The sequence below is a fragment of the Bufo gargarizans genome, chromosome 3 (genome assembly GCF_014858855.1).
Source record: "Bufo gargarizans isolate SCDJY-AF-19 chromosome 3, ASM1485885v1, whole genome shotgun sequence".
NCBI lineage: Eukaryota > Metazoa > Chordata > Amphibia > Anura > Bufonidae > Bufo > Bufo gargarizans.
Genome location: NC_058082.1, coordinates 381,730,594 through 381,754,624, shown reverse-complemented (window position 1 = coordinate 381,754,624; position 24,031 = coordinate 381,730,594). Strand labels below are relative to the sequence as shown.

The window sequence follows — 24,031 nt, the reverse complement described above, 5'->3', positions numbered from 1 at the left end:
TCCCCCTCCCTTACATTAAAAATAATAAAATTAATATATAAAAAAGTGAAAAAAAATTGAATGTATATATGTGTATTAGGCAAATATGCGATTGTATATTTGTAACTTGGGCCTATGGATCGTTCAGAACAACTGAAGGAGGATGGGTCTTTTAAAGCCATCTATGAAGAGGGATCTCGCAGGTGCGGTCATGGGCTCATGGAAAAACAGATTTACTGGTAAGTCATTTTGTTTTCTTCAAGATGTGTCTGGATTGCATAGCAAGTCTGATGTGCTAATCCATTTACAAAAAAAGCCCAGCCACCTTGATGTATACAAGCTGAATAGGGACCTCTGGATCAATTTGAAGTAGGTGCCAGAAGCTTTCCTGGTGCATACCCCAAATGGGTCACTGAAACGCAGTGTAAAAGGAGCCTTACCTGTATGCCATTGTATATCAGTTTGTTGGACTTGTGAACCTAATCAGTCTTAAAACATATTGACCATACTGCATTTTGCACTATATTAAGAAATTTATCTAACATTTGTTGAATTTCTTGCTTAATAGAGCATTTTTCAGAGGCAGTTGTAGGTGGGGTACAAATTGCCGCTTCTCCCATGAAAAGTCTATTCCAGTTTGCCGACACTTTCAGAATGGATTCTGTGCCTATGGAGACAAATGCAGGTAATTGACTTATAAGTGGGAACCCATCATTTAAAAATATATAATCAGCTGCAGCCTGTACTAGACAGAATAAGGCTACTTTCACACTCTCGTTTGGTGCGGATCCGTCATGGATCTGCACAGACTGATTTGTTCAGATAATAAAACAGTCTGCATCCGTTAACACGGATCAGTTTGTATTATCTTTAACGTAGCCAAGACGGATCCGTCTTTAACACCACTGAAAGTCAATGGAGGACGGATCCGTTTTCTATTGTCATAGAAAAAGGATCAGTCCCCATTGACTTATATCATTTGTCAGAACAGATCTGTTTGGATCAGTTTCGAAAGACTGACACAAACGCTGCTAGCAGCGTTTTGGTGTCCGCCGCCAAAGTGGAATGGAGACGGAACGGAGGCAAACTGATGCATTCTGAGCGGATCCTTTTCCATTCAGAATGCATTAGAGCAAAACGAATCCGTTTTGGACCATTTGTGAGTGCCCTGAACTGATCTCACAAACCAAAACGCCAGTGTGAAAGTAGCCTAATGTAGCAATTTCCATTATTCAGAAGATGATTCAATCTGATAGCAAATTGTGCAAGCGCAACCACCACTGATGGATTTCAGGGTAGTCTGTAACTATGTAAACAAGCAGTGTATAATGTGATGGAAAAATGTATTCAGCCATCAAAATAAGCAATATGGATAATCGCAATACATTAAGTGGTTTGTATTACCTTTCTCTACATTATAAATGCCACTTACTGAAGTAAGACAACCCCTTTAATGGAATTAGTTATAAGTTTGACACTGTTCAATTGGCCCCTGCACTCTTACCTATAGTGAGGATAAAGCCTCATTATATCGCTTTACTATCTCTAAGCTGTCCCTCAACTAGTAATATTTTGTAAATGGGGTAATTTTATCAAACTTGTGTAAAGTAGAACTGGCTTAGTCATCCATAGCAACCAATTAGATTCCACTTTTAAGTCTTGACAGCTGGTTTGTAAAATGAAAGGTGGAATCTGGTTGCTATGGTCAACTGAGCCAGTTCTACTTTACATCAGTTTGATAAATGGCCCCAAAAGTCTTTCCTAATCATTGTACCTAGTGCCTGCACTAAGTTCACTGGACACATTACAGGGGCTGGCTGTTTGCTGATTGGCTGGCTGTGCGGCATTATGGGTGATCCCTCTTTCTAACAAGTGCAGAAGCCATTTTAGAAAAAAATGATTTGTTGGCACAAGGAAATTTGACTTTGTGACGAATTGAATTTTTGTAATTCCACTTCATCAACTTTGATTACCTCAACACTAGTTAGAAGGATAAAATAGAGTTGCTTGCATAGAATAGCTTGAATTGTTTGCCATGAACACTCTGCTTTATTAAAGTTTGATGTTGTGAAACTTCTATTTATGCTTCAGTTTCCTACACCTTCTGCCATGTCCGCGTTTTGATTCTCCTTCACGCCATCTTGCCAGCCGTAGAGTGTCTGACCCATGCCTTATGCCTTGTGTGCCTAACCCTCAAGTCAGTCGTAGAGTCTCAGAGCCATCTGTTACTCCTTTGCAGTCAGCTGCCTTTGAAAATCGCAGAGTGCCAGAAAACTGGGCACTTGCAGCAGAATTTGTACCACGTAATACAGGTGATTTTTGTCAAGTTTGCCTTAACACAACCTTATTTTCAGACCCATATTTTTTGTAAAATCTGTGACAGGCCATTTAGAGAAATAATTTCCTATTGGGTTTGCTCCAATGCGAACTACAGGTCTAACATGCAATGAATATAGTCTTGTATATGTGTTGGTACTTAATGTAATTTTAATGTGTCTCCTTAGATCTTGTGAGATCCATATCTAGTCCAATCCTAGTAGATAAAACAAAAACAAAGGAAATCAAACGGCAGGATGAAACACATCGAACATCTTTGAAAATTCTCCATTCTAAAATGGTTAGTATGGTAATTATATTGAGTGACTAATTTATGAATATGTAACTGTTAATCTTTCCTTGCTGTAGGAAGATAAAAGCTTTCATTATGAACACAGCAGAGATGTCGTTTGTGGGATCTGCATGGATAAAGTATATGATAAACAAGTAGCAGAAGAGAGGATTTTTGGAATTTTGCCGAACTGCAGTCATGCATATTGTGTGGGGTGTATTAAACAATGGCGAAAGACTCGGGACTTTCAGAATGAAGTTATAAAGTGAGTTTCCTTCACTAAACAAAGGCTGTGAATATTGCTTTAATTTAAAAACCCTGATCAAAGTAGGACTTCATTTTTAGGCTGCTTTCACACTAGCGTTCGGGTTTCCGTTCGTGAGCTCCGTTTGAAGGGGCTCACGAGCGGACCCGAACGCAGCCGTCCAGCCCTGATGCAGTCTGAATGGAGGCGGATCCGCTCAGACTGCATCAGTCTGGCGGCGTTCAGCCTCCGCTCCGCTCGCCTCCGCACGGACAGGCGGACAGCTGAACGCTGCTTGCAGCGTTCGGGTGTCCGCCTGGCCGTGCGGAGGCGTGCGGATCCGTCCAGACTTACAATGTAAGTCAATGGGGACGGATCCGTTTGAAGATGCCACAATGTGGCTCAATCTTCAAGCGGATCCGTCCCCCATTGACTTTACATTGAAAGTCTGGACGGATCCGTCCCAGGCTATTTTCACACTTAGCTTTTTTTAGCTAATATAATGCAGACGGATCCGTTCTGAACGGAGCCTCCGTCTGCATTATTATGGGCGGATCCGTTCAGAACGGATCCGCCCGAACGCTAGTGTGAAAGTAGCCTTAGAGGTGATGGCCTAATTATTATCCAAGTCATGTCTCAAGGCCTTATTGACTTATAAGATCTGGTCTTACGTCTGGTGGTGTCAGAGGCAGAGTTTGCTAAGAGCTCATTTGCATACCTTTTTCCCAAAATTCCAGAAGAGCATGTATAAGACTACTCACACCGATTTTAATGTGATCTCCACAAGCAAATATAGTAACCCCCAAATCCTGACCTAGGCCCAGTTAAGCCAGTACTCTCTCCTCTGTTGTATGCAGATGAGGTGCTGGCATATTTATTATCCAAGTCATGTCTCAACGCCTATTTAAAGGGTTGAACATTTACTTATAACTATCTATAATTAGAATTGCATCTCGTGACCTCAGAGGCAGAGCTTGGTAATGGCTCATTTGTATACATTCTTAACAAGTGCTCTTTACTCCAAAAGAGGTTGCCCCCAGTGCCGTGTGAAATCAAGTTACTTTATCCCATATAAATACTGGATTGGAGACTCTGATGAGAAAATACAGTTGATTGAGGATTTTAAAGCAAAGACTAGGTAAGTAGGCAGTTTTTTTTCCTGATCCTGTAGCATGTCCCCTAAGAGGTTTCTAACGGGTTTGTGATTTGCAGGTTCAGGTATCTTAATGATATTTTAGAATTATACATGTGTAAATACAAATCTTCTACCACTACAGGGGACTGGAAGCTATGATCACGTGATATTCAAAATATTAGACCATGCTTCTGACATGGTCTGAGAGGCTGATACCTATGGTAGACCTTTGAGGCCTTGTTAGGCCTTTAGTTGTCATATTAACTCATTGATACCCAACATTTTATTGAAGGGTGCTGATGAGCAGGCAGATGCTGTACCTTAGTCTTACTCCTCATCTCCCTAAACTCCCACAATGATTATGACGTAACTGTGTCCTGGTGCTTTAAAGGGGTTTTCTACTTTTTCCATATTGATATCAAATCGTCAGGACTCCCACCACCCCTTGCCAATCAGCTGTATTAACTCTTCACTGTTACATTCTCACTGTGAACATTGCAGTTGCAAGCAGGTGTAATTAACCCTTAGGTGTCCAGCACTGTACAGGTACAGCACTGGGAAGGGCTTTAATCATGGTGCCTGCTCACAAGCACAGCAGGTGCAGTTTGAAACAGCAGAGGCCTAGGGCTAATGTCTACGATAGGCAATAATGCAGATTTTGGGCATTTAAACATATGGAACTACAGTCTAAACAAAAATCTGGGTACTACATATTGTAGCCTCTTAGATGGGCTAAAAAGTGTGTTTTTCCCTACAATAAAAAATTAATACATAAATAAATAATAATAATATATATAAAAACCTCATGGGCATAATTGCATCCGAAAATGGCTATGCTATTAAAATATAAATTATACCATAAGGTGAATGACGTAACAGAAAGAAAATCAAAATGGCTCCACCAATATGGTATCAACAAAAAATGAGCCGCCACACAGCTAAAGCTAGCTTCCCACTAGCGGCAGGGGAGTCAGTCAGACTGTTCCGGCGGGTGAAGAGCCTGTTGGATCCGTCCTGCCGCTAGTTCAAGTGTGCCCCAGACTGCCACTCTCTCCCCATTGACTATAATGTGGGTGGGGGAGGAGTTCCGGCTGCAGCATGGCAGTGCACGGTGAGAGGCAGCTGGACTAAAAGTATGACATGCAGTAACAAAGTTATAGGGTCAGAATATGGCAATGAAAAAAACATTCAAAGTTTGTATTTTATTTCCCCCAGTATTGTGGTATCTTTGTAATCATACTGACCCATAGAATGAAGGGCACAGGTCAGTTTTACCACATAGGGAACACCGTAGGGAGAAAACCCGTAACATTGTGGCAGAATTTCGTTTTTTCAATTACACCCAATTTGGAATTTTATTTCTGCTTCCCACCACCTTGTATGCCAAATTAAATTGTGGCAATAGAAAGTACAACTTCTCTCGCAAAAAAACATGCCAACAGCTATGTGAATGGGAAAAATAAAGATATGGAATAAAACTGAAAACTAAACTCTGGTATTCAAGGGGTTAAAACTGCTGTGTCCCATTCATTTGAATGGGGCGGTGTGTAACTTCAATTGCTCTGTACCGTTCAAGTGAATAAAATGAAGGAGTTGTAATTGCACCTGCTTGCCGCTTGTCGATCGTGAGCAGGTAAATGAAGACAATGCAGCGCTGTTTTTTTTTTTTCTTACAGCTGATCAGTGGTGGTTGGAACCCTACCAGTCTGAAATTCATGACCTATCCTGAGGATAAGGGTCCATTCACACATCCGTGTGTGTTTTGCGCGTCCGTGTATCCGCAAAACACTGACACCGGTGATGTGCGATCCGCATTTTTCGGACTGCACATCGCCGGCACTTTAATAATTTTTTCGGGAACTGAATTGCGGAACCGCAATTCCAGATGTTCTGCCCCATAGAAATGAATAGGTCCGCAATTCCGTTCAGCAAAATGCGGAACAACATTGCGGACGTGTGAATGGACCCTAAGACCTAACTATGGGGAAAGCAAAAAAACCCTAAATCTATAGCAGTCAATTTTGTCAAGTTGTGTAAAGGGGTTTTTCATTGGAAATATATTGAAAATGTATAAGCAGCTTAGAAGGATCAATCTGTAGCCTTTGCCGAAATCCTGACCGCTTATAAGCACTCATAACTCGTGGCGAAATGATCAAACTGATAGGAAGTTGCCTACAGGAAGCGTTTGAGAGCAGCTAAGACCTCTTGCACATGGGGCCACAAACCACTGATCAACAAAATATGGATACCTTCAGTGTGCACTCTGCATTTTTCTCACTGAGATCACTAGAAAAGACTGTTCTCATCTGTAATACGGACAAGAATTGGACATGAGCTATAATTTGTGGATGTGGACCCATAGGGATGAGTGTATACATGTACAATCCTCAAACAATGCATATTGCATACGAATGAAAAATACTGTCCTGTGAATGAAGTCTAAGGGTGCCTGGACACGGTGCGGTTTGTGTGTCTTTACTGCGTGGATTTGGTGCAAATTTGATAAATCTTATGTACACTTGGCTGCTTTTCTTAGGTGTGGAAATTGAAGTCTATGGGAAAACCACTTTACAAGTCAATGAGGTTGTTTACATAGAAAATCAGAACAGAAAATCAGCATAAAAATCAGCGGATGCGGATTTATGTGCATGTGTTGGTGTAGATTTCATGCAGAATTTCTGCACACATTTGCGACATGTGCAAGCACCCTAAGGCCACCTGCACACGCAGCATATTTTAGTACAAGCAAAGTGTATTACACAAATCTCATGTACACTTTGAAGATTTTTTTTCTGTGCGGGAATTGACCTGCCGAGCAGATGATCAAAATAGCATTTTAATGTTTTCAGTTTTAGCTTCAATGAAAGTGAGATCTGCTGCAAAACCACATCAAATCCACACCAAACTAGACATTGCGTATTTTGGTCTGGATATGCTGCAGAAATGCACATGGATATTTGTGTGTATAGCCAAGGGCTAAACATAGTAATAACATCTGACCTGTCTGATTTATTTAGAAGGGGAAAGCAAAGCAATAGTCTGCAGATGCACTGAAAGTGCTGTAGAGAAAAATCTGTTTATGTATTGGGGTAAGATTTTGTAGGCAATAAGTGATTTATTATGGATGATGTTTAAAAAAATTAGTTTGGCTAATTTATTGTATGTAGACTGTAACCAAGGGTGGAAACATCACTTGTTACTGTATATCTGGCATAATAAAGGATATTCTGGATGCTGGTGCCATTGTTTACTGTGAACATTTTAATAGACCAACTAAAAAAAGGATTTCTAGCCCACAATGCAATTATAAAAAATGAAGAAAAATAAAATAAAAATGCCCCTAAAGGTGGCATAGCCTTTAACAATCCCCCACAACTCCTATTCAAAGGATGCTCTGTTCCCGCCATCCTCTACTTCCTACTACAGTAATAACATGCCACTGAGTGATCTGACCACTGTTGTGAATCACAATCTGGGCATCGTTGCTGCAGTGGTAAATGGGGAAATGTAGAGATCTAAGGCCTCTTTCACACTTGCGTTGTCTGGATCCGGCGTGTACTCCACTTGCCGGAATTACACGCCGGATCCGGAAAAACGCAAGTGTACTGAAAGCATTTGAAGACTGATCCGTCTTCAAAATGCTTTCAGTTTAATAGCATCCTGGCTGCCATAGTAAAAGTCCTGGTTGCCATAGTAGTAGTGGGGAGCGGGGGAGCAGTATACTTAGTCCGTGCAGCTCCCGGGGCGCTCCAGAGTGACATCAGAGCGCCCCATGCGCATGGATCATGTGCCATGAGATCACGTCATCCATGCGCGTGGGGCGCCCTGACGTCACTCTGGAGCGCCCCGGGAGCCGCACGGACGCTAAGTATGCTGCTCCCCCGCTACACTTTACCATGGCTGCCAGGACTTTAGCATCCCGGCAGCCATGGTAACCACTCTAAAAAAGCTAAACGTCGGATCCGGCAATGCGCCGAAACGACGTTTAGCTTAAGGCCGGATCCGGATCAATGCCTTTCAATGGGCATTAATTCCGGATCCGGCCTTGCGGCAAGTCTACAGGATTTTTGGCCGGAGCAAAAAGCGCAGCATGCTGCGGTATTTTCTCCGGCCAAAAAACGTTCTGTTCCGGAACTGAAGACATACTGATGCATCCTGAACGGATTTCACTCCATTCAGAATACATTAGGATAAAACTGATCAGGATTCTTCCGGCATAGAGCCCCGACGATGGAACTCTATGCCGGAAAACAATAACGCAGGTGTGAAAGAGCCCTAAGCATCCATGGAGCTAAAGTAGTGAGGCATTGTTGTTGGGTGAGTGGTATACACAGAAAAGATTATTGGATGGCTACTTTTAAAGTTCTACTAATTAAGAAAAATGCATGAAATACCTAATTTATTAAATTAACTTTTCTCTACAGTAAGATCCGTTGCCGGTTCTTCCTTAGAAGTAATGGGTACTGCCCTTTTAAGTCTGACTGTATCTATCTACATGATTTACCACATGGTCACCAAAGGCACAGGAAGAAAGAGCATAGAAGGGCTAGTGCCTCTGCCCTGGTAAGAATTAACTTTGTCTTTATCATTTTATCAAGGTTGTTAGATGTACAATCGTGATCAAAAGTTTTGAGAATGACACAATATTAGTTTTCACAAAGTTTGCTGCTAAACTGCTTTTAGATCTTTGTTTCAGTTGTTTCTGTGATGTGATGAAATATAATCACACGCACTTCATACATTTCAAAGGCTTTTATCGACAATTACATGACACTTATGCAAAGAGTCAGTATTTGCAGTGTTGGCCCTTCTTTTTCAGGACCTCTGCAATTGGACTGGGCATGTTCTCAATCAACTTCTGGGCCAATTCCTGACTGATAGCAACCCATTCTTTCATAATCACTTCTTGGAGTTTGTCAGAATTAGTTGGATTTTTGTTTGTCCACCCGCCTCTTGAGGATTGACCACAAGTTCTCAATGGGATTAAGATCTGGGGAGTTTCCAGGCCATGGACCCAAAATGTCAACGTTTTGGTCCCCGAGCCACTAAGTTATCACTTTTGCCTTAGGGCATGGTGCTCCATCGTGCTGGAAAATGCATTGTTCTTCACCAAACTGTTGTTGGATTGTTGGAAGAAGTTGCTGTTGGAGGGTGGTTTGGTACCATTCTTTATTCATGGCTGTGTTTTTGGGCAAAATTGTGAGTGAGCCCACTCCCTTGGATGAGAAGCAACCCCACACATGAATGGTCTCAGGATGCTTTACTGTTGGCATGACACAGGACTGATGGTAGCGCTCCCCTTTTCTTCTCCGGACTAGCCTTTTTCCTGATGCCCCAAACAATCGGAAAGGGGCTTCATCGGAGAATATGACTTTGGCCCAGTCCTCAGCAGTCCATTCACCATATTTTCTGCAGAAGATCAATCTGTCCCTGATAATTTTTATTTATTTTTTTATATAGAGAAGTGGCTTCTTTGCTGCCCTTCTTGACACCCAGGCCATCAAAAGTCTTTGCCTCACTGTGCGTGCAGATGCGCTCACACCTGACTGTTGCCATTCCTGAGCAAGCTCTGCACTGGTGGCACTCCGATCCCGCAGCTGAATCCTCTTTAGGATACGATCCTGGCTCTTGCTGGACTTTCTTGGATGCCCTGAAGCCTTCTTAACAAGAATTGAACCTCTTTTCTTGAAGTTCTTCATGATCCTATAAATTGTTGATTGAGGTGCAATCTTAGTAATCCTTGCATGTGAAGCCATTTTTATGCAACGCAATGATGGCTTCACGTGTTTCTTTGCAGGTCACCATGGTAAACAATGGAAGAACAATGATTTCAAGCATCACCCTCCTTTTTTAACAGGTCAAATCTGACATTTTAACCCAATCAGCCTGACATAATGATCTCAAGCCTTGTGCTCGTCAACATTCTCACCTATGTTAACAAGACTATTACTGAAATGATCTCAGCAGGTCCTTTAATGACGGCAATGAAATGCAGTGAAAAGTTTTTTTGGGGGGGATTAAGTTAATTTTTATGGCAAAGAAGGACTATGCAATTCATCTGATCACTCTTCATAACATTCTGGAGTATATGCAAATTGCTATTATAAAAACTTAAGCAGCAACTTTTCAAATTTCCAATATTTATGTAATTCTCAAAACTTTTGGCCACGACTGTACAATACCTACAAACTCCTTTTGAATATATAATTATCACTAGGACACGATCTGAATGGGTCACTTGACGCTGATTTTGTCATTTATTACTAGAGATGAGCGAATCGAAGTTGACTAAGTGGAATTCAATCAGAATTTCAGGAAAAATTCGATTTGCTCTGAATTGCTTCATGGTAACGAATCACTTTTTTTCCTAAAATGGCTGCTGCACGTGTGAGGACATGGAGCAAGGTACTCTGGGAACGCGGGATCACCCATAATGCCGTACATGCAGCCAATCGGCAGCCAGCCCTATGATGTCACAGCCCTATAAATGGCCTCAGCCATCTTGGATTCTGCCATTTTCTAGTGTACTTGGTGCATGAGATGTCAGCAGGCGCTAGGGACTGTGCTAGGAAAAACTTAATTGTGCTAAAAAAAACTATTTATACATTCAGGGAAAGATTATTCAAGGTGTATAGAAAGGATAGGGATGAATCATTCCACGGCATTTATGTAGAACAGGGTTCAGTAGGGGAGGTTACAGCCTGGGTAATAGAAAAAATCCTATTACACTTTGCTGCACTGACTGGGGATTCAAAGTGCCATTATACAGCTCTGTAATTTCAGCAAACCATTCTTGTTATTAAGGTGCAAGTGCTGTTTGATACTGTCATTAACAGGGTTTATTACAAGGAAATATGTCTTATTTGCCCTTGTGCGGTGCAGTATGTTCTAAAACATTTTTTTGGCTTGTATTGGTAGGGAAAAAAGGGCTCATTAGCCGTTGTGTGGTGAAGTGTGAAAATTACAGCCCTTTTTGTCGTGTATTAGTGGCAAAAGAAAAATATATTTTCTGTTCAGCAGTACAGCTATGTTAAGCTCTTTTTGTTGTGTATTAGTGGAAAAAAAGAAATGTATATTTGCCGTTCAGTGGTGCAGTTATGTTTCTAACGCCCTTTTCTGCGTGTATTAGTGGCACAAAAAAAGTACTTGCCGTTGTGTGGTGAAGCAGAGGCCTAAATGTTTCTGGCGCAGGCAGAGGTCACAGCAGAGTAAGGGGCCGTGGCAGCAGGGGTCACTTCAAGAGGCTTGAGCTCCCAGTGTCTGCTAGCGGTCTTGTCTTGACTAGCAACCCAGCGGTTCTTGAATGGTTGACTTGATCTTCGCAAGTAACGTCAGACACCCCCAGCCAAGATGGCTGGCCCGGGAGCAGGCCCTGTGCCCTCACCTGTCCTCAACCTGCCTATGTCCTTTTCTGTTCCCTTTGCAAGAAAAGTATTATATGCTGTGTGCTGGGCCCCACTATACACCGAGGACAAACTACTAAAGGACAGTCAGCAGCTATTGGCCAGCCAAGATGTGGAGGAAACATCTGCTGCTTCCTCCGCTAGGCGGGAAAGTAGTGATGAGCAGAGTGGCGTGGGAGATGTTGTTGCAAGCGGTGAGGCTCCTGACCCAGAGACCATTGAGGAGGTGACGCTCAGACAGTACTTGATGATGTAAATGGACAAATGAGAACACGTTTTTCCTCCTCCTAAAATCCAGGTGTATTTCCTCTCACCACGCCAAGTGGAGACCGGGGTCCACAGACTTCCTTTCTTTTTAAAACATCCTGTGGAACATCAGTGTGCTGATGGTGAAATACCGCTTATTCTGATCTTAATATCAATGCGCTATTATACTCACAAGCGCAAGCAGGTTTAGGGCACTTTAAAGATGAAGCTAGTGTTTAATATATATGCATGTTTTAAAAAGACGCTTGTGAGTATATTAAACAATTTTTTATACATTTATTGATGGTATTTCACTATGGAAGCAACCCTCTCCCTAGGATTATAGACCGTATGAGCGGATATAAAGGGAAAAGGATATTGGATTTCACTTGCCCGTGAAGCCAGCAAGTTGCTAGCATGGCTGGGAGTCAGAAGGGTGGCAGCAGTGGTAGGTCAGTAGCCAAACATGGAGTGGTAGACCACCAGCTTTGCAGGAACCTACCTGCCCGGAAAGTAGTGGTGCACTAGTTCACTGAAGCAGCAGCGATAGCAGTCAGTCAATGCATAGTGTTGGGGGTAAAATCATCTACTCGGCGGTATGGTAGTTTTTTGTTAAGCCGTCGGAGGTGAACATGGTCATATGTAGAATCTGTGGACAGAAGGTGAAGCGTGGCCAGGGTGCCACAGCCCAGCGTCAACATATTCAGCGTCACCATAAAGTGGTCTGGGAGAACCGTGGCTCTGTGCCGGTCCAGGCTGCTGCATCAACCATCTTATCACCCAGTGGCACGCACCCGGTTTCAGGCAGTCAAGGCTCCACCACCTCAGCCAAAGGGAGTGGTCTTTTCTCCTCCTCCTCCTCTTACTCCTCCTCTTACTCCTCCTCTTACTCCTCTTACTCCTCCTCTTACTACTCTTACTCCTCCTCCTCCTCTTACTCCTCCTCCTCCTCTTACTCCTCCCTCCTCTTACTCCTCCCTCCTCTTACTCCTCCCTCCTCTTACTCCTCCTTCCTCTTACTCCTCCTTCCTCTTACTCCTCCTTCCTCTTACTCCTCCTTCCTCTTACTCCTCCTTCCTCTTACTCCTCCTTCTTCTTCTTCTGTAGCAGTTGTAAGGTCTGTATAGTCCCATCAGAATTGGCTTGTAATTTGGTAGCCAAAAGCAGGAGTGGGTACAAAGGTTAGTCTGACCAGATGAAGGGCAAAATAATTTGTGACGTCAACACAAACTTACTGCTGACACCCTCTCCACTCTGTCGGGGGTCTATACTTGTCTACAGAACCTGTTTTATTAAACGCTTATACATCTATGTGGAATCAGCTAACTCTGTAAAAGGAGTGTGCTTCTTCTTGGCGCTAACATCGACCTGTAAGGCTGAGTTAATACTTGAGTGATTTTGTTCCGTTTTGGCCCCCGTGACTGCCCAAATAAGTGAAGTGTGCAGTGATTTTAAGAGAAACGTCTGTCATCTGCATGTCATACTGACTCAGTATTTCACTACCACAACAGACTCCCTATGCGTGTTACTACAAGGCACAGTGTTCTACACCACTTTAAAGGCTCTCTGCAGCCAGGAAATAGCCTTTTAACACAATTCGTCGCAAATAAACCAAATTTTTTCAAAAATTTTGGTGGACTGGCCGAATCGAATTTTCAAAAATTTTGCTAATCTCTAGTGGTGGGTATATACCCCCTGTGGGAATTCACTCTGGTAGACAGGACAAGAGGATGCAGTATAGAGGCAAAGACCAGTTTGTAACTGAAAAAGTCAGTGTTTTATTCACACTTATGGCAACAAAACTGTGTGACAGTTCATTTGCAGTTTTGGTGTTCGTTCACACCTAGACAGTTCATACAACAAAACAGTCACCTGTTATCCTAGGTGTTGGTTCACACCTGATCGGCATTGCTGAGGACAGAACAGACCTCCGAAACCCAGGCCTCCAGCCTAGCACACGGCTCCGATCCCAATCCAGCGATTGCCAGAGCTCTTCTGTCAGAGAGAGGGGTAATTACCACCAGCTGACACTGCTGGGAGTTTTTATTTTATATAGATCAGTCAAGGCCGGAGTAGTCAGCCACCCAGCACTTTGACTATTCCCAGTAAGAGTTGTCCTGGATCAGCTATTACACCTATACTAAATAGCAAGGTGTCAAACAGCAACTGCTGCTGACACGCGAAAACTGCTTCTTTACTCCGAGGCCGGGAACCTCGGTGACTCATACCTTCTGTCAACGACGGTCCCTTGCAACTTCCTACATACCTCCCCCCTTTGTTCAACCCTAAGGGGGTGAACACTTGCCAGATAGTGTACCTGGGACAGGGCATCCGTGTTTCCCTGCAAGTGGCCTGCCCTGTGTTCCACTGAGAACTTGAAGTTCTGTAATGACAAGAACTATCTGGTGACCCAAGCATTCCTCTTTGGCCTGGCTAATCCACTTGAGAGGAGTGGTCGGTCACCAGACGGAACTTTCTCGCCAACAGATAAAAGCGGAGAGACTCGAGTGCCCACTTGATGGCCTCTCCCACTCCCATACTGTACCTGGTCTTGGTTGGGGTGAGTTTGCGGTAACGGAAAACAGAATATTCCTCTCCATTGATTTCCTGATTGAGTACAGCTCTGGGGCATCAGTCTATACCACAAACGCACTCTTGAAGTTGTGCATCGCCAAAACCGGTGACCCGCACAGGACCGACTTCAACATGGAAAAAGCCTCTTCCGTCTGGTCATTCCAGCGGACCATTACGGACTTCTGACCCTTCAAGAGCCCTGTCAATGGAGCCACTAAAGTGGCAAAATGGGGAACAAACTCATATAATAGCCTACGATTCCCAGGAACGACTTTACTTGCTTCCATGGTGACAGGTCGGGGCCAATTGCAAATCCCCTCTATTTTATTCACTTGGGGTTTGATAACTTCACGACGTACCCCAGGTACTTGGTCTCCTCTAACCCTATCGCACATTTCTTTGTGTTAGCGGTCAGTCCATCCTTCCTAAGGGAGTCCACTACAGCCTGCAATTTTGGGTAGGTGACTTTCCCGATTGGTACTGTGTATGACTATATCATCCAGGTAAGCCGAAGCGTACCAACTATGTGGACGCAGCACAATGTCCATGAGCTGTTAAAGTGGCAGGGGCGTCATGCAGACCAAAGGGTAAACCCTTATATTGGTACAGCCCCTCTGCTGTGATGAAAGCAGTTTTCTCTTTGGCAGCCTCTATACCTGCCAGTACCCTTTAGTGAGGTCCAAAACTGAAAAATACCGGGCTTGGGCTAACCTCTCAAGCTCATCCACCCAAGGCATGGGATATGCATAACACTTAGAGATCTTGTTTAGTTTTCGGAAATTGTTACAAAACCAGAGTGTCCCGTCCGGCTTGGGTATTAGCACTATAGGACTAGCCCACTCGTTTTTAGACTCCTCGATGTCTAGCCTTGGCATCATCTGCACGTCATAGTTATAGTTAATATGGTTAAAAAAAGACAAATGTTGAACCAAGGGATAGGTGGGGACGCAAATCCCTGTTTTTTACTTTTAAGAATTTGTCTAAACCCTTTTTGAAACTGTCCCCTGTTCCTGCTGTGACCACGTCCTGAGGAAGTCTATTCCACAGATCCACAATTCTTGCAGTAAAGGAGCTTTGATGCTTCTGGAGACTGAACTTTTTCTTTAGTCGGAGGCAGTGCCCCCTTGTCTTTTGAGCACATTTTACATGGAACAGTTTTTCACCGTATTTTTTTTGTATGGCCCATTTATAGACTTGTACAGGTTAATCATGTCCGCCCCCCCCCCCCCCCATACATCTCTTCAGACTAAATTAAATTTTAATCTTTCTTCATAACTAAGACCCTCCATGCCCCTTATCATTTTAGTCACTCTCCTCTGTACTTTTTCCAGCTGCAGTACATCCTTTCTATATACTGGTGCCCAGAACTGGACTGCGTATTCCAGATGAGGCCGCACCAGCGCTTCCTCTGAGATGGCTTGTCACGGAGCCTCAGTTACTCAGTATGGTTTTAGCCAGACTTTCGCCAGAGGCTCAGTGACAATGTCATGCCGAATTGTGGAAGTGCGTCCAGGGAGATCCGAAAACACATCAGTGTTCGGACTAATAAACTCCCTGTCCTCCTGAGCCTGCATAGAGGACACTGTCAGCAATTATTACTGTGGCAGCCACTTCCCTTCAGACAAAGGCGCAACAACCGTTCCCCCTAGAAAACCTGGCCACGGGCTGTCTTCAGTACAGGTTTCCCTATCTTCCACGGTTTGAGTAGATTCTCATGGTTCACCTGCTCTGGCTTTCGCCTCCCTGGCTGGTGTACCTTGTAATTTTACCCCTCCAATTTTTTTTCAAGTACCTCGTAGGGCCTCTGCCACCTGGCCAGGAACTTACTGTCGGCACCAGAACCAAAACCCGATCACCGGGGTTGAAAATCCGGACCAGAGTTTGCCGATTTATAGATCAGACTCTGTGCCTGCTGAGCAGCCTCTATATGCTCCCTGAGAAGAGGCAAAACTGTCTCTATCCGTTGTTGCATCTTGGCAACATACTCAAGGACACTTTTATGTGGAGTGGGTTGCTATTCCCATGCCTCTTTGGCTATGTCCAAGAAACCACGAGGATGCCATATAGCAATTCGAAAGGCAAGAACCCAGTAGAGGCCTGGGGTACCTCTCACAGCGAACATAAGATAGGGTAGAAGAAGGTTCCAGTCCTTCCCATCTTTAGACACCATCCTTTTAAACATGGTTTTTAGTGTTTTGTTAAACCATTTAACCAGACTGTCCATTTGCAGATGGTACACGGACGTCCGTAACTGTTTTATATGCAGCAACTTAGTGTTCCCTCATGATCTTGGACAAAAAAGGGGTCCCCTGGACAGTCGGAACCTATTTAGGCAGCCTCACTCGGGAGAACTCCATTAGCTCCTGAGCTATAATTTTTGCTGATGTATGTCGCAGTGGCACCACCTCTGGGTACAGTGGCGTAGTCTAGGACAACCAAGATGTGTTGGTGTCCTCTAGTGGACTTCCGTACTGGGCCTACGACGTCCATAGCAATTTGCTCAAATGGTACCTCTATGATCGGGAGAGCTACCAATGGACTGCAGAAAAGGTGCTAGGGGCTAGTTGCCTGGCAGGTCAGGCAAGACTTACAGAATTCTTCCACCTCCCTAAACATACTAGGTCAGTAAAACCGTTGTAGTATCCGGTCCTGTGTTTTCTGCATTCCCAGATTACCCCTGAGAACATGTTGGTGGGCTAACTCCAACACGAGTTTGCTATAAGCCTGGGGCACCACTCACTGCTCTTACCTGCATCCTCCACCAATTGTGGGGATTCACTCTGGTAGACAGGACAAGCGGACGCAGTATAGAGACCAGTTTGTAACTGAAACTTCCGTGTTCTATTCACACTTATGGCAACAAAACAGTTCGACGGTCCATTTGTAGTTTTGGTATTCGTTTACACCTAGACTATACAGCATACATAAAGAAAAACAGTCACCTAGGTGTTAGTTCACACCCAATCGGCATTGCTCAGGACAGGGCAGACCTCTGAAACGCAGGTCTTCAGCCTAGCACACGCCTCAGATCCCAATCCAGCGATTTCCAGAGTCCTTTGTCAGAGAGCAGTAATTAACACCAGCTAACACTACTGGCTGAGTCTTTTTTTTATATAGGTCAGTCAAGACCCGGCCTGGAACGTGGGAAGTAGTCAGCCACCCAGCACTTTGACTACTCCCGGATCAGCTATACTAAATGGCAAGATGTCAAACAGCAACTGCTGCTTACACATGAAAACTGTCTCTTACTCCACCAGGGCCAGGAACCTTGGTGACACACCCCACAAAAAGTTTAAGTCTCAACTTGTCATGTTGCCTTGACAACATCTCATGCTGTTCACAATTCAACTTATTGTCTGCTGAGGCATGGCATCCCTCTCCTCTTAAAGGGCGGACCTCAGGTCAGAGGTTCTGTGGTACAGGGTTATAAGCCTCTACACGGCGACTCAGCTGATCCCATAGGTTTTCAATGGGATTCAGGTGTGGGGAAAGTGCAGGCCACCCCATTTGAGGAACCCCAGTGTCTAGCATCCCTTCCCTAATGAAGCGACCTCGACGAGAGAGCACTTTCATCCGTGCAGATGAAATTAGGCCTGTGTTGTTCATGCAGAGGCACAATGACTGGATTCATTGTTTTTCAAGTAGTATGAGCTCCTACTCTTGCAATCTAGCAGGAGCAGGTCAGGTGCTAGCTGTCGGTGAAGAAATTCGTGGCACACCAGAGTTAGTTTTGATGCAATTTAATTGATTGATGTTCTACATCATAATATATAGATAGATAGATATAGATGTAAATTTAATTTGTATAACGTGTCCCGACGTTTCGGCCATATATCTGGCCTTTTTCAAGAGATCTATAAAGAATCATATAAGTAACAATCGCTTGTAAATTCATATAATGATGAAAATGAAATAAGGATCATATGCAAATAAAGAGGAAATAAGGGTCAGGTATATATGTCAAGGGAGAAACGAGGCAAGAAAGACAATTTCATAAGTATCATCTATACAAAAAATCACTGAGGCATTGACAGACAGCATATATGGGGTGGTAAAATCGCCATATATTATCACAATAGACATTAGTCAATGGAAACCGCAGTATACATACATATTAGTAAGATACATTCATATAAATAAGGGAGTATGGCCATCCGCCCCTTAGTATGTTGTCAGTGGTACCGAGAGGTACTTGGTGCAATAAAGTAACCTAATTTCCTGAATGGGAAGAGGGAAAGAGACCAGCGATTACCTGTATTTGTTTGCAGAGACCTCAGCCGAATGTGTATGCAGGAAAGAGCGCGCTAGGGTTTATAAAGGATACTAGAATGTATCCTCTCTGGGGTGGCTGTGTGCGTCCGTGATGACATCACGCCTCTGGCGCATGCGCAATGGTCTATGTAGGGCAAGAGAGGCCATGAAGATTGCCCTTACTGAGAGAACCATCTGCCCGGACCTGTGGTGTGTGGGTGGTGCTAATTTAACGCTATGGCTATATAGAGGACACTAGTGGGTCAATGCTGTTACCTGATAAAATTTATATATATAGCTACATAGACCTATAGCGACACATGGATAAAGTATGAATACTACCGTCCTATAGTAATCACATGTAATAACATTTAATGGAAACTGGGTTATATGGATGAGGGGAGGGAAAATGGGAGGGTTAATGGGGAAAAGGAAGGGAGGGGAAAAGTGGGAAGGAGGAGCAAAGTGGGGGGGGGTTTATCTCACCCATATGTTCTAGATCTAAAATCCAATTTATCGAATCTGAGAAGAAACATACAGTGATCATTATTAGGGTCCATTCACACGTCAGTATTTTTACCTTTCCAGATAAACTTTCCTGTTTTTTGCGGATCCGAAAATCTGGATGACATGAGGATGCTTTTAGCATGTCTTCCGCATTTTTGACGGATCCATTGACTAGAATGGCATGACGGAACGCAAAATCGGACAAATAGTAGGACAGGGTATATTTTCTTCCTGGATCCGAATAAACGGAACCCATGGAACGGAATCACTGAATCGGAAAGCACCATGAGTGCTGTCCGATTATTTGCGGATTCCATTGAAAATGAATGGATCCGCATAACGTTCCGTTTTTAATCGGAAAGGATGCGGAACACCAAAACGGACGTGTGAATGGACCCTTAAAGAGAGACATATAAGATTCAACAACATTAGTATTAAGTCCATTATATATTAAAGAAAAAGTCGCATTCACGGTTCAATCCTCTAGGGCTCAATGTATCCAGGCGATGGATCCAGTATGATTCTCGCTGTTTTAGCAATAGTATCTGATTTCCACCCCTCTGTGGGGTTTTTATCTGCTCTAATACCTGAAATCGTAAAGATGAGATCTGGTGGTTCCGTTCCTTAAAGTGGGCAGGGATAGGTAAAAGTAATTGGTTGGTTCGTATAGTGGACTTGTGTTTCGAAATCCTTTCTCTGATATGTTGGCTGGTTTCACCCACATAACATAGTCCGCATGGGCATTTGATCAGATACACCACATTTGTGGAGTTGCATGTGAAAAAGTCATTAATTGTATAGCGTTTGCCCGAATGTGGGTGTGTCACCGTATTCCCTTTAATCACACTGGAGCACTGCGCACAATGGAGGCAAGGAAAGGTGCCTAGAAATCTGTAGTGGGAGTTTTGTCAGCGGTCTGTCTGCTCGGACCAATCCGTCCCTTATGTTTTTGGTACGTTTGTAGCAGGTTAGTGGTGGAGTTTGGAACTCTATCCCTGGATAAGCTTGTGTCAGTATGTGCCAGTGCTGCTTAAAGAGGACCTTTCACAAGTTTAAAAACTAAATCTGTGGGCAGAGCGGCACCCAGGGGTCCCCCTGCACTTACTAGTATGTCTGGGCGCCACTCTGTTCGCCTGGTATAGGCTCTGGTGTCTGGGAGTCCCAGGCTATGAGCTGTGCACTGCGATTGGCCAGCGCTGCAGCAAGGGACACGCCTAATACAAAAACTCCATCCAGTACAACAGAGGGAGCTGCAGACACTGGAGCCTATACTGGGCGAACGGAGCGGCGCCCAGTCATACTAGTAAGTGCAGGGGGACCCCAGGGCGCCGCTCTGCCCACAGATATAGTTAGTTTTTAAACTTGTGAAAGGTCCTCTAAGTATATACTGTATTTTAGATGTTAGAAGATGGTATGTAAGTATGCTGGGTATACGCCTAGAGGATTGTGACTGTGGATTAATCGTATCTGAGGGTTTCTGTGTGAAGGAATGATTGGGGTAACCTCTCAACAAATTTCTTTGTCTAGTCTTTTTACCTTTTTGTGGAGGAATCTGTGACAATGCGTTCTACCCGAGTGAACTGGGAGCGTGGTAGTGATCTCTTAGTAGCTTTTGGGTTGTTGCTGGTATATAGTAGAAGGCTGTTTCTGTCAGTCGGTTTACTATATAAATCAAAGGCTATATTGCAACTTCATCTTTTGATACTAGAGTATCCAGAAAGCTAATCTTATTATAGATTTGCATAGTAAAGCTCAGTTCAGAGGTATATATTGTTGAGGTGCTGGTGAAAGTCTTCTGCGCTGGATGTGGGTCCACTCCACAGACAAAATATATCGTCAATGAAGCGTAACCACACCTGGGCATATTGCTGAAAGAGAGGATGTGGGTACACGTATGTCTCCTCAAAGTGGATCATGTATGCATTTGCATACAGGGGGGCCACATTCTCTCCCACCGCGGTTCCCCGTTTCTGAATATAAAATGTCACCATAGAGGAAGAAATTCTCGTGTAGTACTGTGGAGAGGAGGGATAGGCAGAATGCTGCTTGTTGACTGTTAAGTGTGGATTGTGTTGCAAGTATATTTGCTGTAGCTTCGATACCCTTCTAATGATCTATGGACGTGTATAAGCTATTAACATCCATAGTTATTAGTATGGAATTTACTGTTGGTGTACTCTGACTTAATTTGGTGATGAAATCCTGGATGTCTAGTAGAAAAGAGTGTGATTTCTTGATAAGGGGGGGTCAAAATCTTATCCAAATAAATGGATAAGGGTGATTAATATCGAATCTGTTGAGGCAACTATTGGTGTGCCGGGAGGATTATTAAGATTTTTTGGCAATACTCTGGGTTGGATCAGTTTTAAGGTCATTCAATTGATTGGAAATGTCTGTGATGTGCATTAATGTATCCATTACTACTATGGCCCCACCCTTATCTGCTGGTTTGATCATATTATTTTTTTATTTGTAGTTCTTTAATGGCTCTCTGTTCCTCTACTGTCAAATTGGAAGAATGTTTAAATTCGCCCCTGGTGTATTAATCCAGGATCTGTTGTATAGTTTGTTTTGTAAATGAGATATAGGTCTCTACCGGGTGGTATGATTTAGGGGGCATATAGGAGCTTTTGTTCCTAAGACCTAATGTTTGTAGTACCAGAGCATCATTCATATTTTCACCATGTACCTCATTTTGTTGGCCACCCTGGCCGAAGTGTGTTTTTAATCTAATGGTTCGGTAGAACGGTTGTAGTTCTTGTTCCAAAAGGAAAATATTGAGCGGAGTAGTGGGACAAAATAAGACCTTTTTGTAACACTGAAACTTGAGCAGGTGAGAGAATCACAGAAGAGATGTTAATCACTAAATTGTTCATATTACTTGTGACCGGGTCAGAATGCGATTGTCTGGCTCTCCTCCTCTGGCTTCTCCGCGGTCGTCTCTTCCTAGTCTGTAACTGTTGCGGCCTCGTCCTAAAAAATGCTGGCAGCGTTGGGTATTGATCCTTCCGCTTTCTGAACCGGATGAACTTTGTCCTGAAAAAGGTTTCTGTTGTCCCAGACTGCTTGTGAATTGGGGTCGTGCCATCTGTACACTGTTCAGCCTATAATCCTCGGCGTCCCACATGAACTTGGTCCTTTTAGTTCCTTCTGTGTATTTCTGATATTCAGAGTTTGTTTTTTCTTTTAGTGTTGTCCACTCTTCCGTGTATAGTATGCTTGATAGTTGTTCTTCAGTAGCTGCTATTTGTTTCTGAAGGTCTTCTATGGTATGCCGGGCTTTGTCGATGGTTAATAGCATGAGATCAAATGAGCATTTATTGATAATGTTCTCAAAGCGACCACAGAAGTCGGCGCCGTCCTTAAATATTGTCGGACGTAGGTGTGAACGTAGACCTCTCGTTATGCAATTATTTTTGTGGTACTCTGTAAGGGTACTGCAATGCAATATGAGAGAGGTTAATCTACGTAAATTGCGTGTATAGTCTCTTGTCTTCCATTCTTGAGCTGGTATCTGTAAAAAGTCGTTGTCAAACTGGACTTGAGAGATAATACTATTCGTAGTTTCAATGTCATACGAAAATGTATTTAGCGACATCTGACCCTGGGGTGCTGAATCTGCAGATTCGTAAGAATAGGAAAATGAGATCCGCACACCCTGTTAGGTAATGGGTGCCCACGGAGGACGAGAAATCGTCACGTAGCAAAGTGAAGAAATTCATGGCACACCAGAGTTAGTTTTGATGCAATTTAATTGATTGATGTTCTACATCATTTCATATACAGGTCCTTCTAAAAAAATTAGCATATTGGGATAAAGTGATTATTTTCTGTAATGTACTGATAAACATTAGACTTTCATATATTTTAGATTCATTACACACCAACTGAAGTAGTTCAAGCCTTTTATTGTTTTAATATTGATGATTTTGGCATACAGCTCATGAAAACCCAAATTTCCTATCTAAAAAAATTAGCATATTTCATCCGACCAATAAAAGAAAAGTGTTTTTAATACAAAAAAAGTCAACCTTCAAATAATTATGTTCAGTTATGTACTCAATACTTGGTCGGGAATCCTTTTGCAGAAATGACTGCTTCAATGCGGCGTGGCATGGAGGCAATCAGCCTGTGGCACTGCTGAGGTGTTATGGAGGCCCAGGATGCTTCGATAGCGGCCTTAAGCTCATCCAGAGTGTTGGGTCTTGCATCTCTCAACTTTCTGTTCCCAATATCCCACAGATTCTCTATGGGGTTCAGGTCAGGAGAGTTGGCAGGCCAATTGAGCACAGTAATACCATGGTCAGTAAACCATTTACCAGTGGTTTTGGCACTGTGAGCAGGTGCCAGGTCGTGCTGAAAAATGAAATCTTCATCTCCATAAAGCTTTTCAGCAGATGGAAGCATGAAGTGCTCCAAAATCTCCTGATAGCTAGCTGCATTGACCCTGCTCTTGATAAAACACAGTGGACCAACACCAGCAGCTGAAATGGCACCCCAGACCATCACTGACTGTGGGTACTTGACACTGGACTTCAGGCATTTTGGCATTTCCCTCTCCCCAGTCTTCCTCCAGACTCTGGCACCTTGATTTCCGAATGACATGCAAAATTTGCTTTCATCCGAAAAAAGTACTTTGGACCACTGAGCAACAGTCCAGTGTTGCTTCTCTGTAACCCAGGTCAGGCGCTTCTGCCGCTGTTTCTGGTTCAAAAGTGGCTTGACCTGGGTAATGCGGCACCTGTAGCCCATTTCCTGCACACGCCTGTACACTGTGGCTCTGGATGTTTCTACTCCAGACTCAGTCCACTGCTTCCGCAGGTCCCCCAAGGTCTGGAATCGGTCCTTCTCCACAATCTTCCTCAGGGTCCGGTCACCTCTTCTCGTTGTGCAGCATTTTCTGCCACACTTTTTCCTTCCCAAAGACTTCCCACTGAGGTGCCTTGATACAGCACTCTGGGAACAGCCTATTCGTTCAGAAATTTCTTTCTGTGTCTTACCCTCTTGCTTGAGGGTGTCAATGATGGCCTTCTGGACAGCAGTCAGGTCGGCAGTCTTACCCATGATTGCGGTTTTGAGTAATG

At 43.5% G+C, this 24,031-nt stretch overlaps 1 protein-coding gene across 1 annotated transcript in view; it reads left to right on the top strand.

Annotated features, from left to right (window-relative positions):
* The window catches only part of LOC122932209 (probable E3 ubiquitin-protein ligase makorin-2), a 185,119-nt gene that overhangs the window by 135,792 nt on the left and 25,296 nt on the right, over positions 1-24,031 (top strand). Inside the window, exons 2-7 of the mRNA XM_044286495.1 lie at positions 548-664; positions 2,071-2,291; positions 2,484-2,596; positions 2,665-2,852; positions 3,859-3,969; positions 8,391-8,529. Coding sequence (XP_044142430.1) covers positions 548-664; positions 2,071-2,291; positions 2,484-2,596; positions 2,665-2,852; positions 3,859-3,969; positions 8,391-8,529 — 889 coding nt within the window. The remainder of the gene's footprint in view (positions 1-547; positions 665-2,070; positions 2,292-2,483; positions 2,597-2,664; positions 2,853-3,858; positions 3,970-8,390; positions 8,530-24,031) is intronic.